Source organism: Egretta garzetta, unplaced genomic scaffold, assembly GCF_000687185.1.
Source record: "Egretta garzetta isolate BGI_Z169 unplaced genomic scaffold, ASM68718v1 scaffold209, whole genome shotgun sequence".
NCBI lineage: Eukaryota > Metazoa > Chordata > Aves > Pelecaniformes > Ardeidae > Egretta > Egretta garzetta.
In genome coordinates, this window is record NW_009260839.1 from 1,015,428 (window position 1) to 1,033,824 (window position 18,397).

At 39.7% G+C, this 18,397-nt stretch overlaps 1 protein-coding gene across 1 annotated transcript in view; it reads right to left on the reverse strand.

Moving 5' to 3' along the window:
- Nucleotides 1-17,065, reverse strand: part of HMMR (hyaluronan mediated motility receptor) — a 21,172-nt gene extending 4,107 nt beyond the window's left edge. Inside the window, exons 1-16 of the mRNA XM_035902469.1 lie at nucleotides 17,010-17,065; nucleotides 16,339-16,415; nucleotides 15,406-15,486; nucleotides 14,708-14,896; nucleotides 14,270-14,356; nucleotides 14,016-14,116; nucleotides 12,819-12,893; nucleotides 11,633-11,811; nucleotides 10,666-10,814; nucleotides 10,138-10,352; nucleotides 9,413-9,529; nucleotides 8,471-8,629; nucleotides 6,709-6,861; nucleotides 6,507-6,606; nucleotides 6,084-6,260; nucleotides 5,405-5,567 (exon numbers count right to left, since the gene is read on the reverse strand). Coding sequence (XP_035758362.1) covers nucleotides 5,405-5,567; nucleotides 6,084-6,260; nucleotides 6,507-6,606; nucleotides 6,709-6,861; nucleotides 8,471-8,629; nucleotides 9,413-9,529; nucleotides 10,138-10,352; nucleotides 10,666-10,814; nucleotides 11,633-11,811; nucleotides 12,819-12,893; nucleotides 14,016-14,116; nucleotides 14,270-14,356; nucleotides 14,708-14,896; nucleotides 15,406-15,444 — 1,903 coding nt within the window. The 5' untranslated portion in view covers nucleotides 15,445-15,486; nucleotides 16,339-16,415; nucleotides 17,010-17,065. The remainder of the gene's footprint in view (nucleotides 1-5,404; nucleotides 5,568-6,083; nucleotides 6,261-6,506; nucleotides 6,607-6,708; nucleotides 6,862-8,470; nucleotides 8,630-9,412; nucleotides 9,530-10,137; nucleotides 10,353-10,665; nucleotides 10,815-11,632; nucleotides 11,812-12,818; nucleotides 12,894-14,015; nucleotides 14,117-14,269; nucleotides 14,357-14,707; nucleotides 14,897-15,405; nucleotides 15,487-16,338; nucleotides 16,416-17,009) is intronic.
- Between the last annotated feature and the right edge of the window lie 1,332 nt (nucleotides 17,066-18,397).

Here is an 18,397-nt window from a genome sequence, read left to right on the forward strand (position 1 = left end):
AGGCGGAGCGGGCGGGGGCTGCGTGAAGCCAAGGCTCGGGTCCTGCCCTCGTTGAAGAGAAACGGCCCCGTTCCACCAGAGGCCCCAGCCGGAGCTGCGGCGGACGGGACAGGGAAGGGCTTTCGTTTTCCTTTTTCAACAGTTGAAAAGGGGCATTTGCGAGTTCCCTTTAGGCGTAACTTTATTTAAAAGCCACTGGAAAATCCCCCCGAGAAGGGGGAGGCTGCCGGTGACAATAGTTTTTTTTTTTTTAAATGCCAGTCTTGGAAATAACATCAATCTGTACCCCAGCTGTGCACAGGCCGGGTGCCTAACTTCGTTATCAACACCAGAACCAAAGTTCAATACCTACATAAGAAGGAGGGGCCCAGACATAGCTGAGCTACATGCACATTTCCTCTGCCCTGATAAATACTGTTCTAATTACATTAAGGTGAAATAAATTTAAGGGGTAGTCAAGGGAGAAAAGCAGCTGGTACTACAAGAATCAACACAGTTAAAGAGAACCCAAAAGATCTCTGGAAATTGAATAGAGTCATATTGTAAGTGACATTTACTTATAACTAACAGGACAAAAAAGTATACCTGAACAAACCACTCCAGCCAGTTTCTGCCTCCTTGGAAGAGAGATTCCCTGTTTTGCCTTGCAATAAGCAATTGACCTTGAATTCCCTTTCATTAATCTCAATCCTAATAAAAATGTCAGTAATTCATAATGTAAAGTTCGGAATAAAAGCCTACAAAGACACAGCAAGCTGCTCAGCAGCACTAACACCTCCTCGCACATCTGCTGTCACACCCCCTCCTCCCAACAGCTGAAGGAGCTCCCCGCACCTCTTCACAAAAGCAACCAACTGGGGGGAGAAGTTTTGCCTGCCAGGCTCAGAGCACGAGGGAAACGGGGAAAGCATTAACACCAGCTCTCGAGCTAGAACCATGAATTAGCCTGTAAAATATCTTCATGGATCATCACCAGGGTAAGTTACCAAAACCACATGTGATTTCTTATCTTCATAACAGAATATAGTCTTGTTTTCTTAAATATTTACATTGAATGCAGTAGCGCTTTAGCTTATAGTTTTTATTTATTATATTCACTTTGAAATACTATCTATGAAACGCTACAGAAGATCTGTTTCTATACTTCCATAGATATCTATTTCCATGAATATATTCCATATATCTATGGAATAGATAATAACTTATAGTCTGTATCAGTCAGGCGTAACGCCTCGCTGGGTGGCTAACTGCACCACTCGCTAACATTTCAGACTGATTCGCAGAGACTAAAGCGTAATTAAGTCTCTCTCCACCATCCTGTTTCCTTTTCCCCAGCTCCCGTAGTCAGAGCATGGCAGCAATCTGTGAACGCCAATACCCAAAGCCTTACCTGCTCCATTCCCACCAGCATTCTAGGCATTGCCTCAAACTACAGAAGGAATTCTCAGCCTAGGAAATTACTGCACTTCAACTGCGCATCCGTCCCTTTGTCTGCTCGTGCCTGCAGAGTACACGTGGACTGGAAGAAGCAATAGCTCTGCTGACCTTTGAAACCAAAATGCTAATCCAAGCCCTGTGTATCACGTGTGGCTCTGAATCCTGTTAAGCTTCTGGTTTGTTCCCAGTGGTACCATTTAAGCAGCTCAGTATGAACTTAGATTTTTGGTTCATAACAGCCAGCATGAGCAAGTGCAGCCATTGTGCATATAAAATTTATTCAAAGCACTGGCAGCCGGTCTGATGCAGTTTTCCTTTTATAGGAAACAGGAGGAGGGCTCTAATTAGGTCAGCCAGGTTGAGGATCCTAGCAGCTCTTCCTTTTACATTTAAACCAAGTACAGCCCAGATCTTGCTACAATACAGTGAGATGGATGATCAGAGAAATAGTTTCTTATTAAATCATGTATTTTTTCAATAAAAAAGGTAATTTTTAACAAAAAAAAAATCTATGTTCCACAAGATCAAAGTAATTGATTCCTGCAGTCAGGGACTGATTCCTGCTTAAGTCAGTTGAGCACCCAGTGTCATGACTGCAGTTTTTAGTATGCATTTCCTACGTGCACAAAACGGGCAAAACCACTTGGACTGAAGTTGACAGAAAGCTCTCAATTTCCCCTTCACTTCCAGTCTTTGCTCCTCTCCCCAGTCTGCTCTACATTATTTACCTGCATTTTAAAGCTAAAAAAAAAAAATCAGCATTGCTTAAGGCTGCCACGGTTACTGCCAAGAGTTTCCCTATTTTTTGGATATGCTATTGATAGTCTGAAAATGATTTAAAATGGCATCTAGGCAAAACTGCCTGTTAAGCTAGAAAGTTTTAAGAGTTAAGGCTGTATGAAAAACTACGGCAGCCATCATAAAAGCACAGTCCTGTGATATCTACAGTATTTTGCTTCCCTTGGTATGCTTTCACCCTTGGGCAAGCTCTTGCTAAATTGATGCAGGACCTATCAAAGGCCAAAAATGAGGTTCAGTTAAAAATGCACCTTAACTCCGTGCCCCCATTTCCACGTTTGAGTATTGCAGAACCTTCTGTTAGCGTTCACTGTCCCTAATCTCTCTTGAAATAAAAGGCTCGCTGACATTTTTCAGAACACATTAAGCTAAGGATGTCTTTCAGTTTTTGGCATGAAGGCTTTTCATCATACGTTGACATTCTGATTTAGGAATATTGAGTTTTGCTTTAAAAATCCCCATGAGTAGAACAGCACAGAAACTGTGCCACTTCCAGCAACCCTGCGTGAACAAACAAGTGCCATCTTATGAGGAAAAACTCTCGTACAAGAGCTGTGGAGCACTACTTCCGTTTTAAGCTGTTTACAGATTCACCCCCTGCCCTGCTCTTCCCCCTCCTGCTCAGCAGATGGCGTTTGGTTTAAGCAGCGGCTCACTCCTCACCCCCTGAGGAGTGGATCCACAGGCTGTGCGACATCAGGATTTCTAGCAACTCTTGTGTCCCCACCAAATGAGTCAGACTAACACGCATTTCTTCTACACTTTTCTTTTACCCCATTTATATCTTTAAGGCAAGAAAACGTTTCTCAACAAGGATAGATAACTCCAGTATTAAATTATTTCAGCAACTTCCTTAATGAAAGATGCCACTTACCACTTCAGGCTAACTGCTAGAAGAACCCAGAGGATTTCTCAGTTCAAACACCTGAAGTTAATCTTCATCCTCAGACTTTGCAAGTTCAGCAATCCAGCAAATACAGCAAGATGACATAAACAGACAAAACCTAGCAATTTCTATCCTTGGACTGAACATGTATACATTTGGTATCTCATTTCCATATATTATCAATTCTTTGTAAGCTTGTGATGTCGGTGCAAATGGCAATATACTCAACATGCTAAGCTTTATGCACTGTCTCTCTGCAGCACCCATCTGCAGGATATCAGTAGACAAAAGAACAAGAACAGAGTTCTACATTTCACTTAAGTTCCAGTACTTACTTTTTTAAGACAAATTCCCAGGAAATGAGAGGATTGCAGGTTGTGTGTATTGTACAGTCCAGCTTAACTAGCTTCTTCTCTAAGACTAGAGAACACGGAGTCTTTGAAGCAGGACTGACAGTGGGGTTTGTTATGAAGGTTTAAGACTAGAACAAAGAACACTAGGTCAATTACACTATGTGTAATTTGATTTTGGTTTTTATCCCTGGTTTGTTAGGGAAATAGACAAATTATTTCATTTAAAATTTTTATTGTGCTAAAACATTCTTAATTTTAGATGCAGTTAAGCAGATTCTTTCCACCTTGCCAAAACTGAGGTCTGCACAATGCATGCATGTACAGTGGATATCCTCCCACCCAGTTAAAACAAGTTCTGTTGTTATTCCCCTTCACATAGCAGTGATCATTTACACCAGCTGCCTACGAAGATATTATGACAGTTTGAGAGCCCAGTAAGCACAGCATCCATAACATCGACATTTCTCTTAAGACACATCTTAGCCATAATATGCAAACATGTAGGTAAGTGCAAGCAATTCGAGTTTGACCTGGAAATCCTCTTCTGAAGATCAACAGCTGCAATACCTAGCTCCAGGATTTAAATTTGCCTGACTTGAACACAGATCCAATTAAGAATATAAAACAAACTGTACATTCCTATTTCCTACATTGGTTCTACATTCTGTAGCCCACAGAGGAAAAAAGGCCTCTTGGCAGCATTCCCAATTGGTATTGAACAACCATAAACAGAAGCAATTTAACATAAAGTGGCACACACAAGATAGAGGCAAAGAATCATCTTTCATGAAATCAGATTTCATTTGTCTTCTATATTCCCAGTGCTTATTCACCTTTTCTGAACTTAAGCTGCCCTGTCAAAAACAAACCAAGCACCTTCAGCATACAAAAACAGTAAAAAGGGTAAATATTTTTTGGCATTCCAGAGTGCAATAATGTTACCAGAGGTCTGGAACACACAGCCACCCATGGCATCTCCCTAAGAGCATGACCAAGCATAATTACTCTAAAAATACAGCATTTAGGTAATTTCTCCAGCACTCCTACTAATTTGTATTATATACATCATCCAATTCACCTTGAACAAGTAGTCTGTTGAAGTCTTCCATAGTACATCAATTTATTAGCGATTCATGATATTTTTCTTAATGCCAAGAAGAGATTAAATTTTGTTTTTATTACCTGCAATGGAAAAAAGTTACTAAGTTTGGGTTTTTCACTATTATTCCTAACACATTAAGTAATTATTAGTCTGCTGGGGGAAGGACAGCCCTGCATTCCACACAACAGGCAAGCCAGAAGTTCAGACCCAGGAATATGCTGTAAAATGAAGGTCTGGTTGAGATCTAGACCCTCCCATACTCTCTCCTCCTATGCTGCTTCCTTCCATGCACCCTGATGCTCTTGCCAGCTTTCCCCCCAACTCCACAATCATCTGCAGGCCTTTTGTACCTTGCCTTTACACCTACAGCAATAGGGGGTCCTGCCATATGGCACCTAAAGGGCAAGGGCTCAAACTCCACCACGTGCGCAGCTGTAACTGTCACCTGAGTGGCTCTGTCACCTACAGTTTTTCTTCTGTCATACAGGTGACACACAGTAGCAAAGTTGACATCTTGTGAGATCACGCAAACCAGCTGATTGTCTGCAACACACTTCTTCCCCTTCCCCCCCTCAAACACGCTTTCTGGTGCTTGACCTGACAGACCACTTGCTCAGGCCAGCTTGTAGGAAACCAGGCCAGAAAAAGCAATAGCAACCAGTACACTGGAAGTGCCCCACGGATGCAGCCTTCCAATACCTGCTGTGAAACACACAGGAGGTGCCCTTCTTCCTTCCCCAAATGCAGCAGACCATGCAAGACTGTCATACCTTCTTTGGTTAAGTATAAGAGGTACAATGACACGGTTACATCGGTATCTAGGCTTACCTTCTTTCAAAGGAGTTTTTAGAGGAATATTTTCCTTGCTGTCATGCTGGAAAGCTTTGGAAGGATCAAAACGCCTAATGCCCTTAATTGCATATAGTTGCTCCTGAAGATCTCTGTTGGTTTGCTTTTCTTTTGCTAGCAATGCACGCAGTTTCGAGACATCCTAAAGAAAACATAATACTTGGAAGTTAGGTTAGGAACAGGAGAAAAGCCTGCTTCATCATTTACTGAAGTAGCCCTTTTGACTAACACTAAAACAAACATACACAATTATTGGTGGGGTTAAAAAAAACCCTAAACATTCAGGTGGAGAGAAACCAGTACCACTGCAACTGCTTTATAACACCACTAAGCACTATGGTTGCCTGAAACTTCCAGGTGCTTTCGGCAGATAGTTTACTAAGTCTAGAACCTCCAAGAGAGATAACAAAAACCAACCAAGAGCAGGGGCAGTTATTTGCACTGCTAATCCCTCTGTACAAAATTTATTCAGTTGAAACTAAACCAGATTTTCCTGGTGTTTTTAGAAGCGAGTGGTTTGTTCTAATCTAGCTCTTGCAGGGAATTTAAGAAACAGAGGAAGCAAGTAGTTTGCAGGATTAGTCTATAAACATTTAAAGCAACAAAGGAAACAAGCAAATAGCTAACTTACAGATTTCTAACTTTTCATTTCACCAACCTGCTTCAGGTGGGTATTCTCATCCTTCAGCTTCATAACATGCTTGATTTTTTGCTTCTGGTTCTGGTGGCCAAGCAGTTTAGCATATGCATCACTTAGTTTATTCAGTTCTTCTTGGGCTGCACCATGCTCATTTAGGAGTGCATTCTTCTGTGCTTCAAAAGCATCTAGCTGTTGCTGAAATATATAGTTAACCTTTTAGATCTAAAGCTTTACTTTAAACATAGCTTCTTACTAAACTGATATCTACATAGGAAGATTGGTTTGGGAAGGGGAATAGCTGGCTCCAGGGATAGTAACATGGGAAACAATTGCAGGGTAAATGCCTCAGAATGGGAAACAGCGTGTTTACTTCTGAAGAGTACAACTTGAGTTAGGTGCACAAGTCAACAGATACTAATAAACATCTATTGCATAACACACCTGAAAAGGCTTAGTTTTGTTATGTAAATCTTCATATAGATTACGCCAGGTCTTTATCTCTTCCTTTAAGCTAGAGGTCATGTCTTCATTTATGTTTTTCCTAAAAAGCAAAAAGTGGAGTTTCATGATGTTAATCATTAGCTCTCAGCACTTCATGCTGAAACTGAGTTATAATGTACAAGTTTAGTATGAGAAAAGTCACCTTGATCTTTCCACTTCAAGTTCTCTTTTCAGACCTTCAGTTTGCTCTTCCACTTTTTCCTGAAGTTTAGTCATTTGTGCAATGCAAGACTCTCTTGTTGTCTCTGCTTCTGCTTCTTTTAGTGCAAGCTTAGTCTGGACTTCTAAAACCAACCTGAGAAAAACATCATCCATCCTTAATGAACCCTTTTTTTTGTTAGACTACACTCTAAATCTGAAAACACGATAACCATGATTGAAAAGCTAGTAGTAGAAGCACTGGATTAAAGGTTTGTACAAACAGTGCTACAAGAGAAGAACAACAATACAGAAAGCAATCAAGTTCAAGATGAACAATATTTTTTAACATCTATGAGGAAGCAAGCAGTGCTTTTTAAGGGAAGATCATACATTTCTTACTTATTACTGTTTAATACCAGCAGCTTTTAGAGGAAGACACTGTAATACTTAGACTTTACACGCAGAGGTTTGCTCAAGCAGAAACTAGTCAAGACTGTACAGTGTGGATGTACTCAAGGGTTCAAAAACTCTACACCTAAAACATTGCCTTCCCTTTCCAGCCTCAGCTGGTTTCACTATCACCTAGATGGAGACTAAGAATCCCTTCCCTGCCACACTCAACCAGCAAATCAAATGGGAAATAACTCTTCACCTCTTTTACCAGCTCTAATGAAAAGTGGAGGAAATATTAAGCAGGTGGGAAGGAAAGAGAAGGCAACATCTTAAGCAGCACAGATGTTTTAAAATAAGCCAGAGTAAGCTGTAATTGTCCTTTGGACAATTTAATATATTGGCTATGGTGAACAAGACAGCAGAAGCATTACGAAACCTGACAGAGGCATTGTATAAATTAGAGATGCCTAATTCAGATTGGCCAAAACAATCGTCCACATGCAACAGTTAAAAAGATTAGAGCGTAGTTGACAACTTAAATCCAGCTTCAGTTTCAGAAGCTAGCTAGGAACTGCATTTAAAGAAGAGGGAGGAAATCTTCCAGCACATACACATTATGTTCTGTGGTGCAACTCCTGGACAGCTGTTACCACAGTTGCCTAATACAGGTGATGGTACACTGGGACTTTTTAAGACCAAACTCCCCTACTTCCTCAAATAGTCAGCTACTTGCCCACAGCTGGGCTCTCTCATGCTCTGCACAGTGAGCTGTAAGGAGAACATACACCACTAAGCTGCTGTTAGACAGAGAAACATGTCCTCAGCTCATGCCCTAAGTAGTAACACTAAAGAAGTTGTCTTAGCAGCTGCGCTGTGGTGCTTCATATTAGGCAGTGAGAGGAGCTTTGTTCACCGTGCTGCAGTGTGGTAATTCATGGATGGTTAATTGGCATCTGCTTGTGAGCAGAATTTGAGGCGACATGTTATTCAGAGTGGCAAAGGGTGAGCTCTGTATTAAGGATTTGTTTGTCTGCCCCTGTGGAACTTATTTGTGAAGCACTCACTTTGACTGATATTTCTGATAAAGACAATATTCCAACATATTTCAGTTAATTATTTTCCTTTTTCTACATATTTCACATAAAGGAAAAATTCAAAGCAATTGATTGAACAGACCAGTTTTTTAATGCATATAAACATAATGAATTTTGTCTGTCAGTGTTTTCAATGCTCTGCACTAGAAAAGGAAGAAACTTAAGCTTACATCAAATACTGACTTTATTTGGTAGAGCACCATGTTAAGTTCCAGTTAAGAAGGCAAGCCTTAGTTGGCATTCTTTAGCTTAAGGAAAAGTTTGTCTGTCTCGTACCTTGCACATTCTTCTTTTGCTTTGTTTTTAGTGTTCTCTGCTTCCTGAAGCAGCTGTAGATTTTCTTGGCCTATTTTTTTTAGGTTGGCAACTTCTTCTTGCAGAGAGGTGTTCTCCAGTTTAAGACCGTGTATTTCTTCAGCTATTGTCTTCTTGTAGCTGGTATTCCAATGGAAATAAAAATCTTACTTTAGACAAAATACAGATGGACATGTTCAGGCCTTACAAGAGCGATACAAGCTCACACTAACAAGTATGAGATTTTATAATCTGGACATATGGCAGTGTTCTGGCTCTGATAAATCCAAAGTTAAAAAAAGGAAAAACCATAAGCAGTAACACTACAACAAGTTCCGCAATACAGCTATTTTCACATTTTGGTAGATATTTTCAAACACAAAAGACCTATTACATCCAAAGCTTATTTTAAACACCAGAAGACCTACTATCTGCAGGTTGCATTGGCAAATATCCTACTGGACCCCTCATGGGTGCCTTGTGTTACCACTTTTTAAACACTTCCACAACCTGAATATTTTGAGAGCAAACATCTGCAAGAGGTATAGGAAAACAATCTCGATTCAGAGCAAGTTTTGAGCCTAAGCAAGAAGTCTTTTTGCAAGAGATTTTAGTGCAAAGGGAACACCATCACTAGTTACAACTCTGAGATTCAAGAGCACTTGAGTATTCTGTTACACTTCAGAAAAAGAAACAACCAGTTTCCTGAACTAGATACGGAGTATGTCATTACACTTGACTAGTACTGAAAAGGAATAAATGAATTTCTTAATGCCATCAAATACTCTATCACAAAATCTTCTGCTCTAATACCATACCAATGCTTACGTACAGTGTTAAATACCAAGACGCATGAATGAACAATGTATTTTATTGTAATCTTAGAGATCATCCCCATCCTAGATTTTAATGAAACTTAAATACCTTTCAAGCTCAGCAACAGTCTCTCCCAGTTTACGCAATGTATTGCTGTGCTCCTCTTGGATTTGCAAAACAGCATTGCTGTGCATCTCATTCATTTGCTCCAGCTCAGCATTCTTCCTGAAATAAAAATTCAAGCGCTGGAGGTGAGTGTGTCTGAACACATTACCAAATGCTGTTATAAGTTACAGAAGGCTTGCAGTGGCAGCAATAAATTAATTGTGACAAACCAGTAACTTCTCTGCCACAACTTCTCATGTATTAAAGCACAATCTTTGTAGCAGATTTAACTAAGCATTTCCCCTGCCCCTACTTTCCAAGATAGCTATAGAATTGATTGAACACCTAATAGTAAACTTGCAATATGTGAAAGGAAGAAACAACTTCCCTGAAAATCTTTCCTAGTCATTGCCCTCTCTAGGGCAGAAACTTCCAATATGACATGCATGCAGCTGACCCTTCACAGCAAGGTCATATTACTACAGCACTGGCATTTCAAGCAAGTCTCAACCTGCTAATTAAGCAGTTTTAAGACCGTATAAAACTGATTCAAGTCACTCAGCTGGATTAGGTCTAATCACTCTCAATATTCAACAAACAGCAAGAAATAAATTTAGATCTGTCCAGGTCTCTCTAGAACCAGAATGAGGCTCAAAAGCTTTGTTTATACTACTAACTTAACATTTTTCCTTTCAAAGCTTTAGGATCAAAAAGTTTCTTTCACAAACCCTTTCAACTTTACTTCCATCTGTGCAATTTCGAGAGCTTGAGATTTGATTTCTTGTTCCAACTGCTTCACCAACTTTTCAGCTTTCTTCTCCTTAGCATATAATTTATTCAGCTCATTCATTGTATCATTCAGCTCTTCTTCAAGAATGTGTCTCTCTCTTGTTACCTCATCCTGGAACACCAGTAACTTCTGCTGCATTGATGCAGATGACTCCTACATGCCAGAATATCACAGGTTTTTAAACTCCAGTACTTTTCAAGATACTAATAACTAATTTGCAGGGTTCAAAATTTAAAGCACAAGAATAAGGTCAAATCTACAAGAACAACCAAAACACCCATCATACCAGCCATGATTCTTAGAGATACTGCACCACACCTAGTTTCTGCTTGCCAGCACCCACTTGTACATTACACAGATTAGACCATTAATTCTAGAGCAATCCCTCATGTAACCAAAATCAGAACCTTTAGTATCAGTCTGAGATTCGAGTCTATTTTTACACCGATTTATAGTCTGTATTTACCTTCTCTTGCTGCAGTTGAGAGACCATTTCCTCATGTTTCTGTAGCAGTTCATGGTGTTCTTGTTCTTCTAATCCAATTTTTTTTTTCAGGTCTTCTATTTCAGCATTCATACTCAGGATTTTTTCTCTGCTCTCAGACAACTCTTTCTCTGCATAGAGGAATTGTCAATATAAGACAAATTCCCTTCTCTGTCTTCAAAGAACTACATCTATTCTTCATAGTAGTTCCATTCTAGCTTTAAAGTTAGTTAGGCAAGGGGAAAAAACACCACCAAAAAACAAACCAAAAAACCTACCCTCAAACAACATTAATCCGTCTGTAAACTCCTCAAAATTGGCTAAAGTACACACTTCAAAAATCATTTTAACAGCAGGAATTGCTGGATCAAGCAATTAGCCTTCATCAAAACAGCAGTATGGCTGGGGAAAAACAACCAAATTATTTCCTCAAAGCTTCTTCCACATAATACCAGCACACACAAGCCAACTGGCACACAGAGAACTGAGTACCAGTCTCAGCCTGCAGAGTTGCTGTTTTTGGGGGAGAGTGGGGGAAAGAGGTGTAGGATTCCTAGGCACATTCCCAATACCTCAATGAATTTGTGTGTGAGCTGCTAACAGTGGATTGAGACAGTATCGTACAGCTTGTTGGTGAAGACTAAGGAACAAGTCATTTGTGTTCAGCTTTCAGACTAAAGCTAGTACAGAAATGAAACTTGTTTATGTAATATCTACTTCAGTAATCCTCCATGGAAATAAAAATTTAGACTTAACATATGTCAAATGCAAGGTAGTTCCCATATTGTTAAAAATATGCCCAACTATTTTCAGCTGGAGCTCAGAAACATGACATTTCAGTTGGAACAAACCAGTATAAATTGACATTTTAGAACAAGCCTAATTGAGATGCTTTAAGAAATGTCAGTGATCCCATAGACATGAACAGCATACAAGCACTGACTATTACCTTTTTCTTCTTGAAGCAATTGACACCTTTCCTTAAGTTCCTTTATCATTTTAAAAGATTCTTCGTCTTTTGTTTTGATGGTATCCCTCAGGATCCCAATATCTTGGTCTTTCTTTATCAGTGTCTCCTCCATCTGGGAAACATCTAGCTTGTATTTCTCAACTGTTTCTGCAACACTACTGTAGGAGAAAATTCAGGTATTTGTTACCACTAACTTTTGATTGTAAGCTTTCACTCCAGCACAAAGGAACACTGCTTAGGACTGTCAGTTTACAACACAAAAATTGACTTCACCTACTTTCCCAGACACAAGTTTTTGGACATTAAAACAGGTTAATTAAAATTAAAAGCAATTTATTTCAACACTGATGCTTTGTTTTAAGAGAAGCTTATACAATCACACAAATAACAAGTTCGATTAAAACGTAGTTGCTATAATTGACTTCCACATGACTGCTACATACAGCTTATTTTATGAAGCTGTGTTTTGACAGAAAAGCATACACAATAATAAACCAGATTTTACAAGAATAACAGAATCTTAAGATACAGAGCCAGTATCTGTTCCAGTAGTAATCTCTTAATTGACAGTGGTGAGGGAGCAAAGAGTGAACCAGTATTTAAATACTTGCAAATTTTCACCATGTTGTGAGATCGGGACACATTACTGTGAAGATTGGTTTACAGTTTCAATTGGTTACAAAGCACTGGGTTAGTAATTTTTACAAACTGATGCTCATACATACATAATTCATCACAGCTCTTAAAAGCAAGTCAGAGTATTGTGAAGATCACCAGAAGTCAAGATTGAAGTTTTTTTTGCTCTACTGTACATTGTTTTACAAGCGAGGGCTAGAAGACATTATGCCAGTACCTTTGAGGAAAAGGATTTAGCTTGATTTATGTAGAGAACTCGGGCTAAAAACATGATTTCAGGACCCTAGTACAAAACTCCTGCATAGTATTGCTTAGCCCAGAAAAGTACAGAGACATTTACAAAGACAATTAAAATATTATCTTACAACTCCTTTCCATTGTATGGAAAAAAATGTAATTTCTTTTCCCCCTCTATTTTAATACTGTTAAACGAAGTTGTTGCCAAGGTTCTCTTCACCAGTTATAAATGAGACTTAGTTTTACTGCCTTTTAACTTACCCAGTCCAACTCAAGAACAATTTGTTGTTACCTGAGCTCTGTGATATATTCCAAGAGTTTTTCAGTGTCAGACTTCTCTTCAACTTTCTCCTTCTCAGTAGCAGACCTAAAACCAGAAAGTTTTCATGATGGATGTACTTAAATTCAGAGCTACTTTTAAGCTATCTACAGATAAGCAAGTGGAAATAAACCATGGAATCATGACTTAGTAGTAATGCATACTTTTCATAATCCAGTTTGGCTGACAAACTGATATTGGCTGCAAGAGGTGATTCTACCCTCTTCTGATGCTTGTTCCATTAGCTAGACAAATTATCATTTCCTCCCTCTGTGAATTGCACTACCTGCATTATTAGCTTTGTGTATTTTAACTCTAATACAATTATAAAAATTCTGCTCATATTTGAGCACTTGGATGTTAAGTAAATGCAGAAAGCATAAAAAGGATGCTGCAGTGCCGTTCATGCGAAACTGAGACCAAATATACCTTGTAAGTTCATCTTTCTCAGGTCACCACCCTCAGAAATAGCCTACATGCTAACGCACTGTTCCTGTGCAGCACGTTACATTATTTGGCAGAACAGAAAATGGTGATTGGGAACTCTCTCTTCCTACATACAGCTGCTTCAGCCAAGACACTGCAGCTGCCTTTCTTCAGAGAACATGGCTACTAGGAAGCAACTCTGAAGGCACCACGACTGCTCTTCAATACACTTAGCTGGAGAACACACACATATTCATTGAATCTGTGTAAGATGCCTGGCTGCTGACTTAAGATCTCAGCTCCTGGTCCAATGCTTTTTCATTCTTGATTGTTCCTAACTTACTAGTCTAAAAGGCCAGACACTGAAGTATCCAGTCTACATGAATGTCTTGCTCCAAAATGAATGACACTTCTTTTCTCAAGATACAGGTGTTCCTTCCCCACTCCACAGCCAAGAACACTCCACCGATATCACACTGGAAGACGAAGGGTTGAGATGATATGGTTTGGCTTTTGGAAAAAGGGTAGATACACTAGAGGAACAATAGTTTGCAAGTTCATTTTTTAAGAATACAGCCGTTTCGAAAACTCCGTTCCATGAAATTTATCCCAAGTCACAAATCCTTCTCAGTAGGAAGACTGCCTGTATTTTTCCCTAAACTATGCGCTTACTATAAGGTATAAGCATGTAAGCACAGCTGGATGACAATGTCATTTAAGTCAATTCCTTCCCTTACTACTTACAGTTTTTCTTCTAACTGTGCTACTTTTCCTTTTGAGTGCTCTAGATTCCTTTGCACTTCCTGCAGCTTCATTTCCATATCTTCCTGCTTGGCAAGTGCAGTCTTAAAAAAAAGAAGGACAAATATTACCACCAAAAATAGACTTAGTTGAAGACAGAAACATGATCTGCAGTTCTGCTGTAAGCCTTTCGCTGTCTGCTCCTGAACAGCTCAGAATTACTGTCCTGTGCAGTGCAAATGGTCATACCATCATACCTTTTCCTTAGCATCCCTCTTGTTTCTGAGCTTCATTAACTCCATGCATAGGCTGCTCATTTTCTTCTGCACACCATCTTCAGACAGCTTATTAAGAGATGAATATAGAACCAGTAAACATAACTCCTTTGTATGAATTACTCTTAGCACAATCTTTTAAAAGTGTCCCCCCTCCCAATCACAACACTGATCTCTACCCGTACTTGAGACAGATGTTAGCAGGTCCCACTCTGTCTGTAGACAGAAACATGCAAAATCCCAAACAAGACATGCTCTATCCCTGTGGCAGTGAAGGGGCATGGGGAATGTGAAAACAGATGCTGATCAGCAACTGCAGCTTCCTCTTGCCCAGGGAGCTTGATAACAGCAAAGTCAAAATGAGTTTTTGCTTATTTGTTTGAATAACAGCAAAGTGAAAATACTTGTTTATCTGAATACCTTTGACTTCAGTAGTTCGTTGGTTCTTGTTAGTTCCAGAAGCTGTTTTTTTAGACATGCAACATGTGCCAAAAGAGATGTTTTCTCCTGAACTGCAGCACTCAGCTTTGCTTCAATCTTAACAAAATCCTCATCCAGAGCCTGAAGTTTTTTATCCTGCTCTCCACGTTCTCTCACTAATGCACGAATCTAAAACAAAAGACGTATTTTCTTCATTTCCTACTATTATTCTTCTTAAATAACATCATTAGTCTATGCCTGTTGTTTTCTTGGAAAGGCTAAGTATCCAAACTGTATTAACTTCCATTCAGAATATGTATCTTCAACTCTGTCATTCACCAATAAGGAAAAGCTAGCTGCTTCTTAAACTTTAAAATTATGTCAGTTATTAAGCAAAAATCTCAGCAAACAGTTTTTAAATAAAACAGAACCTTTTTGGGGTAGAGAACATAGAACTTGGTTCTCTCCCCCCCCCCTTTTTTAATAAAGACTGACTGTATAGCTGTTCACAGTCAGTAGGAATTTATGTAATTCTGTTAACAAACCCAATGTTTTCTATATACCATAACATTCGATAATATCTGCTCTGCACAGAGCTGTTCACAAACTACTTGTATGCTATGTTATGCAAACGAGGCTAATTTTACCAGCTTGTATGAAACATATAATAGAATTGCACTCACATAATGTATTCATACCTCCTTCTCCAGTGTCTTCTGTTTCGTTTTCTCTTTCATAAGGATAAGATCTTTTCTAGTCTTCAGTCTCCCATTAGCTGGCTTTTGAAAACGCATGTATTAGAAATATTCAAATGGATGTCTACTGCATACTAGTTTAACAACACAGCTAAGTACAAGAGTGGATGCCTTCACACAGACAATATCATTAAAGATACACATACGCAAAATAAAAAGCAAACCTCTCTCTTCCACACGTAAGGGCAGACAAGAATCAGGTTAGGATTGGTTTTCCCATTGTACTTTCTCATGAGCATTACTCTGAATGGACAGCTCAGCCATTGAGACAGGAAGGAGATTAAGGAAGTTTGAGACATTAGCACCCCATAAACTCCATAAAAAACCCCACTTTAATATCTTAACCACAGGTTTGTTTGCAGAATTTGATCCTACATCATGAGTACTAGTAAACTAAATTAGTAAGTCAGGGTTATCATTTTTCAACTTGTTAAGCTATGCATCTTCAAATCCATATCCTCACACACTGCACTGAGAAGCTGTATATACATTACCATCCCCTCTTTGTTTCTTTTACCATTAGGTCTCTGATTTGCCCTATCCACTGTATGAAAACAAAACCAGAAACATCATCTTCTTAAAAAAAACCAACCACACCACAATTACATGGTGAGCAAGAGGCAAAACCCCCCAACACTGTAACATCAAACACAAGAAGCCACTCTGTAGTCCCAAGTAATGATCACATGATTGTCAAAGGCGCTTTCATTTCATTTTTCCTTCTCAGTTACTAAGGAATACAGGCACAATAAATCATTTCATAGTTTGCTTAGGTAAGTTAATAGTAATTCTATGAAGGGTCTACATGATTTAACTGGTCACAGGGAGCTTTAGCTGAAATTTAACAATGCTACAAACACCACAGAAGAGTCTTACTGTTGATCCAAGGGACACGAGTTTCCTTCCAGTTACAGCGGTAGGTGCATTCTTCTCACTGCTCAGATTTGTCTCACCTGCAGAAGGACATAGAAAAGAATGGTGAAGGAAGAGACAAACTAGACAAGGTTAACTGGCTTTTTATATAACAGATAGAATGCCACCTGGTTATTAGCTATCCATTTCACAACCCAATGCCAGCTGCTTTCTTATTACAATCAGGCAGTTCCATATTAGTCATCTGGACACTTGACAGAGGTTAGAGGGAGACTACCTCATGGCAGTCAGTTTTGAAAATTCAGCTTCTGCCAAGTTTCCCCCCCACCATCCAGATCCACGCTGTCAATTTTCAACTGAGGGATGCTTTATATCTGAAAAACCCATGAAAATAACACTAAAAACAAAGTTAATGAACTAGTTAAAACATTTGTTTGATCTCCAGAGGTCCCTCTCCCTGATTAGCAGAAGTCACATATAAAGCTACTTGCAGAAGATCCAGTTAGACATGTTTTTACAGCTGCTACCCCCTTGAGCTAGAAGGCAAGCAATGAGCCCCAGCAACACAAAACAATTTCTAAACAAGAACACAGCAGCAGCATATATACACTGATAATTATAGCATTCAAAGATATTATACCCTTGTGTTTTGTGCAACTTTTAGTGCTACTTACTCTTCTGTTTCCTAACCCGTTCACGTGCTTCAGAGGACAGAGAACTTATCAGTGTATCTGAAGATTTAACATAGTAGGATCACTGCAGTGGGGTACATACTAGAAATTAGATTTTCAGAAGAGCAGAGAACTATTAAGGTAAACAATCAAGTTCTCAACTTCAACAAGGTGAGGCTGGTAACTAATCTAAGTTAAATCCACTTAAAAAAACAAACAAAAAACCCAACCATCAACTGGAGTATCAGTTCTCATCTTCCACATAAACACGTGGAAAATACACAGCACACGGAGGGGGAAAGTGCTCGATTATTACACCACTAACAAAATCAGAAATTGTGATTTAAGTACACAATATTGCAAGGCATGTTATTAGCAATAGCAGTGCATTAACTTTAACAAAGAAAACACCCAAACGATTAGAGAACCTTAATGCTAACTGCTGAAAAAGCCAGTCTAAAGTGTTAAAGGACAGAAAGCAAACTTAACTGGTTTCTTTTAAACGTTCTGTTCCAGTTTAGGAAAGGCTACATCGGTGATATTTAATGCCAAGCTTTTTCTCTTTTATTTAAACTTTTTCTAAATATTAAAGCTTTTTTTTAAAACTAAAACTATCTTAAGGGAAACAACAGACAGCAACAAGATCGCTACAAATTCTTCATGCAACTGTCATTAGTCAGGTGGTCTCAAGCCCAGTAAATGCGTGTGTGCTTGCTTCAGCTTTCCGCAAATGAAAGCAACTTCATTTAATTACGAGAACAGGCAACGGTAGCCGAGAAGCATCCAGCTGCAGGCAAAAACTTCCTGTGAGAAACTTTTACCCCAGAAAATGCTGCCCCTAGCCTCAGCCGTGACTAGTTCGGTACGCTTCTCTTGCAGTTTTGCATCACGACATCAGAAAACTAGCAAATCCTGGTTTATCGCCGTTTATATTTACCACGTACATATGTATATGTTCACTGCTATACTTAGTAGCCGTTTGCCTACAACCAGGATTCGACCCGAAAGCGGAGTTGTTTTTCCTCACAGGGAGAGCCCTACCAGCGCTCAGACTAGAGGCCCGCAGGCACACTGCTGCAGGCAGCTGCCCTCACGGCGGGAGTGCAGGCATCCTGGTTTATCGCCGTTTATATTTACCACGTACATATGTATATGTTCACTGCTATACTTAGTAGCCGTTTGCCTACAACCAGGATTCGACCCGAAAGCGGAGTTGTTTTTCCTCACAGGGAGAGCCCTACCAGCGCTCAGACTAGAGGCCCGCAGGCACACTGCTGCAGGCAGCTGCCCTCACGGCGGGAGTGCAGGCGGCAGGACGGGGACAGGCTGAAGGAACCCCAAGCCGGCGCCCCCTCCTCTCTCTCTCCCTCCTTCCCTCCCTCCGGCGCCAC